The sequence below is a fragment of the Octodon degus genome, unplaced genomic scaffold (assembly GCF_000260255.1).
Source record: "Octodon degus isolate 3935 unplaced genomic scaffold, OctDeg1.0 scaffold00023, whole genome shotgun sequence".
Classification (NCBI taxonomy): domain Eukaryota; kingdom Metazoa; phylum Chordata; class Mammalia; order Rodentia; family Octodontidae; genus Octodon; species Octodon degus.
The window spans coordinates 11,415,862-11,421,968 of NW_004524599.1; the positions used below are offsets into that span (position 1 = coordinate 11,415,862).

Below are 6,107 nucleotides of genomic sequence, written 5' to 3' on the forward strand. Positions count from 1 at the left end.
AAGCTAAGCAAAGCACAGGGACCGCGGTTCAATCCCCCAGCACCACATGCCAGCCAGCCCCGCCCCCTGGTGGGCTGAGCTGGCCACACACACATAAATAAATAAATAATTTGGAAAAAAGAAAAAAAGAACTTTATTTCCCAGCAAAATCTTCAATCTGTTTGCTGCACTTTCTCATTAAACAGCCCCCATTTATTTAAAATGTACATGAGGTGTTGAAGGACGTGGACCCTTCCAACCCCCGTGCCTGGCTGCACTACCAACAGCAGCCTTCAACAGAATAGCATTTCAAATGGTTGGCTCACCGTCTGGGATTGGAAGCCACAGGCTTGTGGCTTCAACATCAGAACTGTATCTGAGTCAGGACCCCTGGGCCCAGGCTAGGGGAAGGGAAAAAAAGAAAAGCAGGGGAGAAGGGGAGAACTGAGCACTGAAGTGCTAGAATCTTCTAGAACCTTCTGGAACCCTCTCCTGTGGAAAGACTGGTTCTCTGAGTGTCAAGGCACACTCCCTGAGTCACACCCAACCCCTCCTTTGCTGCACCAGAAAAAGTCAGCATTGCGGCATCAGGAGAATCAGGAGATTTTTTTTTTTTCTTCCCAAAATAGCCCCACCCCCTGAACAATGAAACCCTGCCTATGTTTGGAGAAAAAAATTAACTAGTATTCAGAGCAGGTTTGTCCCATTAAATAACAATTAAATCAGGATAATTCAGAATCAAGGATCACCTCCTTATCACAGAATCATATGGGTGTTTTATTCCTGAGCAGACAGAAGCCTTACAAGATCAGTCGCAGAAAATAATGGTTTTGAAATACATAAATATTTCACAGGAGGGCCAACAAGATAGCTCAGTGGACTAAGCACCTGCTTAAGCAACCACAGGGACTGGGGTTCAATCCCAGGCAACACATGCCACCGGCCCTGTCCCCAGGTGCTCTGAGCTGGCCACCGAGACCAGGCATGGTGGCGCACACCTGTAATCCCAGTGCTGGGGAGGCTGAAAACAGGAGGATCACTATGAGTCCGAGCTGTGTAGTGAGACCCTCTACCAAATACATAAAATCAATTAATTAAACACGTATTTTCACAAGAGTGCAGAGTCGGAGCTGTCACAGGCTAAAAGAAAGTTAAAACCTCTCTAGCTAGTAAAGAGTTTACAGGAAGAATAGAAGAATTCCAACATTTGCTTTCCCTCGGGCCATGGGGTAGCCTGGGTCCAAACCCAGCTCCACCACTTCCCGGCTGTAGTGTCCGCTGGTGAGCATTCCCTGCTGGGAACTGGGACGCTTGTTTCCAGGCTCGACATCACACACAGCTGGACCCCCACAGGTGTCTGCCAGGTGATGGCGACCACTAGTAATGGTGGGTCTGAGTTTTTATAAAATATACAATTTATCCCACTTTAATAACTGCAAATGTCCCTCTGTGGCTTTCCAACACCCTTGCTCCTTGCTCCTGTCTGCTTCCAGCTCAAAAAGGAGCCCACTCCTTGGATCCTGGATCTTCTATCTTTTTTTTTCAGAACCGGGGATTGAACTCAAGCTCTTGCACTTGCCAGGCAAGCGCTTATCCTACTGAGCTATCTGCCCGGCCCCGAGGAGCTTCTCACTTTCCTCAACTCCCATCCACGTCCATTCCCATCCGTGCTGGCCAGTGAAAATGCTCCCCGGTCTCACTCAGCTCCACGGCTTGCATGTGCTGTTCCCAGGGCCTCACTGCTCGTCTAGCCTGGGCCAGCCCAGCAACATTTTCTCTTGGGTGGTGCTGGAATCAGGCGCAGGGCCCTGCCCTTGCCAGGCAAGCGCTCAGTGACTGGGCCACGCCCAGCCCTACCCCTGCTTAGCGCATGGAGCCCACACTCCTGTCTCTTTTCACCTTGATTTCCTCAGCTCCCTGCACACGCCCACAGCAGGCGCCCAGCAAAAGCTAAGGAAATGAGAAAACAGAGCTGGGGACACTGTCCCCATGTCCCGCCTGCAAACTGAGCTGTGAAGGCACAGAGCTGACTAGGTGAGGATCCCTGGGTTCTCAGGCCAAGCAGCTGAGGAGGCCCTGGAGTCCTGGGCAGGTCTGAGACGTCCATCTCACTGGGGACAAGAAGGGTTTCTGTGGGCTGGGGGAACTGTAGTGTCCTTTCTGTCCTAAAATTCAGGGCCAGTGTCCCACAGGCCTTTTGGCTTAAGTTGAGTTTGGATAATAGGCACTAAATCCAGAGGACCGCTGCATGCTGGGAAAGAACTTTACCTATTTTGGTTTAAGTATCGTGAGATCTGGAGAAAAGTAAGCTTTCACGTTATAACCACACATTTCTGAAGGTTAATGACCATGTTCTGCTTTTAATCCTTCTACAAAATCCACATGCTGGTGAAAGGACTGTCGGGCTTGGTTACATTGGTGACAAATTTCAGGACAGACTGGCAATGTTTCAGAGGCAAGAATAAAATGAGAGAAAGCCTGCTTTAATGGAAAATAGTATTAATACAGTGGCCCATACACTCAAAGTGTTTCACAAGAAACACTCAAAATGTACATCTGCAAAATTATGCCTTTTATATTATCAAATGTGTGACAGTTACCAAACATCAAAAGATAAAATTAAATAGAACAGAAGAAGCAGTGAAATGAAGGAATTGTAAAGCCTACCCAACCTAAAATAAGGACCTACAGGACAGGTAGGGCCGGGGAAGTCGGAATGACAATATAAGCGACCCTATCGCCATCCTACAAAAGGACAAGTGATAGTGATGCAGAGAACAGACCCCACAGGCTTAAAGTCATTTAAAAAGGAAAACAAGATCGGAGCCCTTCAAGAGTCTCAAATTTGTTTACAAAAGGACTGCTCATTTCCACGACAAACACTCTCATTCTGCCCATCAAGTAGCAGTGTCTGAAATAAACTTTAAATTCAGCCATAGTTTTTACACTGATTTTTTTTCGATTCTGTCCATTCCCACCAAAAATGTTTTGTTGTTGTTTAGAAGAAATCTTGTGATGATAAAAGTACTGATTAAAGCCTTCATCATCATTCATTAAGCAGAAGCAAAGAGGGCCTCCTACTTCTAAGTGCTCGCCAAGGGCAAGCAGATCCCCACGCACAAACCACAGCACCGGAAAAACAGGTAGGGGCGCCCGCTCTGACTGCAGCAGTCGCCAGGAGTTTCGGAAAATGCAGCAGTCAGCAGCACACAGGGGCTCTCGCGGGGCGACAGTGTCGCTCCAGGCAGGATGACTTGGGGGGAAAGTCCCACGCGGGGGGAGTGGGGACACAAAAAATGCGCGCAGTGCGCTCAGGAGCCTCCTCCACCTCGGCTGGGTCCTTTTCCCTTCCCAGAGCGAAGCACAACTCAACAAATTCATCAACACACTTTTTGGCTGCAAAGACAGAACTGTGACACATTACACGGCGGAAGAACACGCACGAAGCCGCCCGCAAACCGAATGCGTGAGTGAGGAAGCCTAGAAAAATATGGATCTTCGCGCAGTCCATTACCCTGTAAATGAATTAACTAAAATTTTGTCTCTCGGGCCGGGCAGATAGCTCAGTAGAATAAGCACTTCTCTGGCAAGCGCAACGGCCTGAGTTCAATCCCCAGTTCCGCAAAAATAAAATAAAATTTTGTCTCTCCACAAAATATACAGAAAGCCAAAGGAGTGAAACACTCCGTGAAGACGTTTGAATCCATTCTAAAGCAGAGAAGAGAAGGTTGGGGTGTAGCTCAGTGACACAGCACTTGCCTAGCAACTAAGAGGCCCTGGGTTTAATCCACACCACCGCAAAGAAAAATAGTAATAATAAATCTAGGGGCCAGGGAGATAGCTCAGTAGAATAAGCGCCTGCCTGGCAAGCCCCGGGTCCTAAGTTCAATCCCTAGGGCCGCCAAAAAATAAACAAATAAATCTAGGCTAATAGGAACCTATCAAACCCTCCTATTAATAAATATTTGGTCCATATAAAATGTGGATGAAAAGTTACTAAAGACTGCTTAATAGTCTAATTTGGATTTAGACAGGATATGATCCACAAATTTCAAAGAATGTGCTTCCCAAATCCCGGAAGATTGCGACAGAAAAGTAAGTTTCCATTTTAAAAGCTGATAAGATTTTGAAATAAACCTAAAAACCCAAGTTTTTGCCTCTTATTACTTGGTACATTTTTTCACGGAAATCCCCGGGCACGTACCATTCAGAAAACAAAAGAGCACCACAATTAAAACAGTTCTTCGCTAGAGAGAGAGAGAGAGAGAGAGAGAGAGAGAGAGAGAGAGAGAGAGACTGAGAGAGACTGAAAAAAGGAGTGGGGAAAAAAGAATGAATAAATGATCAGGATGCTCCAGAAATAAATCAATCTAAGCAGAAAGCAGGTTGCAACTTGCGCAGTGCCTGCCTTCAAAACTGCTTGCAAAACAAAACCCGGCCAGTGTGCTCAGGTGGCCCACCCCAGCCCAAGGCCACAAAGCCCAGTCGCTGAGGTCTGGGAGCTCTGGCCTCTTTCCAAAAGCCCAGGGGAAATGGGGCGAGGGCTCCTTCTCCCGGGTCACGTGGCACACAGAGTCCAGCTCAGCCGACATAATTGAAACGGTTTTTTTATCTTCCCGCTCCACCGCAAAGCCCCTTCGGCCCTTTTCCGCGGTGAATGCAGGAGGAAATCCAGCCCCTCCTCCGCCCCCAGGGCGCCGCCGTCCCCAGCCCCAGCCCACCCGCGCGGTCTGCTTGCAGGCTGGGGGCCAGATGCCGGGCGCGTCCCTCCCAGGCTGCCGGGCGCGGAGCCACAGGTGGTCTCGCCGCCCAGCTAGGGCGCTGCCACCCGGAGGGGGCAGGAGGGCCCTAGCCGATGCGTATCCCAGGGGCCGCCCCTGCGGAGGAGCTGAATTGAGGGGACTCTAGGGGTACCCACGCGGGGCCTCCTTCAGTTGGGACCCCGCGCGGCGCCGCGCCGCCTGGACACGAACGCTCTCCGGTGGCAGAGGAGCTCCGGCGCCACTGCGGTCGTGGTCTTCAGGTGATCAAGAATGTGGGGCGAGTCGACGAGCCCCGACTCCCGCCCACCTCGGCCCCCAACTTGTGTAGATTTGCTCAGACTGCAGTTGCAAAGTTGGGTCGCCCGCCTTCCAGCAGCCGGCCAGGACAAAGGCGACCACGGCCGGGCCAGAGCACGCCGAGCGCAGCGCAGCCAGGGCCCCGCAGCTGCGGAGCGGACGTCGGCGGGACGGGGTCACCGCGAGGAAGGTGCCGCCGGGGCGCCGCGCCACCCCCACCCACGCCAGGCGCGGGGAACCAGGGGCTGTCTCGCTCCGCGCGTCCTCTGCACCCGCGCTGCAGACCCGGTTTCCGCGCGCCGCCGTACCCACCCGTAGCCGTCCGAATTCTGGTCGTTGACCGCACAGCGCCGCGAGTAGTAGGTCCGGCTGGTGCCCCCGCCGCAGGTGGCGTCGCAGCGCAGGTCGCGCAGGTCGCGCAGGTCGGGCCCGGACTCGGCGCGCGTCATGCGGCCCAGCGTGTTGAGACGCGGGTGGGAGCCTCCGTTGCAGCTCATGTCGGCGGCCTGGGAGCGCTCAGCGCCGAGGCATAAGCGAGGGGCGGCGGAGGGGGACCAGGACGCGACGGCCGGGCCGGGGCGCGAGAGGAGCTGCGGCTCGGAGGGCGGCGAGCGCGCACAGCGGCCGGGCCGCAGCTGGGTGTTGGTGTTGGTCGCGGGGGCGCAGTCTCCTCCCCGCTGGCACCCTGCGGAGGCCACACCTGGCCGCTTCTTCCCAGGGCGGGGTGCGGCCGCGGGTGTCACCGACGCGCTTGCTCGGCCGCCCCTCCCCACCTGCGCCCGCCGGCCGGACTCCGCCCTGCACTACAGCAGCCCGGGGACGGCGGGACGGGGGTGGGGACGCCCGGGCCGGGCCGGGAGAGCGGGCGATCTCAGTGACTCGCTGGGTCCCCAGGGCGAAAGCAAACCCGACGCCAGGGTCACTAGATTGGACAATTACTTATTAAATGTTTCCTTTGGCTCCCTCCTCCAAACGCTGCCAACCAAATTTTGGATAAGAACACAACTGAAAAGAAAATGTTTAGAATAACCATGAGGGGTTGCTTGGGGACTTTGAGGTGGCTGTTGT

The 6,107-nt window shown here is 53.2% G+C and overlaps 1 protein-coding gene across 3 annotated transcripts in view; it reads right to left on the reverse strand.

The window, feature by feature from the left end:
- The window catches only part of Dsp (desmoplakin), a 48,918-nt gene extending 43,103 nt beyond the window's left edge, over positions 1–5,815 (reverse strand). The window contains exon 1 of one of the 3 annotated variants that reach the window (XM_004628377.3): positions 5,352–5,815. In XM_004628377.3, coding sequence (XP_004628434.1) covers positions 5,352–5,536 — 185 coding nt within the window. In that variant the 5' untranslated portion in view covers positions 5,537–5,815. Of the gene's footprint in view, positions 1–4,897; positions 5,194–5,351 lie in introns of those variants that run through there. The other 2 variants (XM_004628378.2, XM_023712150.1) reach the window with 2 other exon arrangements.
- Between the last annotated feature and the right edge of the window lie 292 nt (positions 5,816–6,107).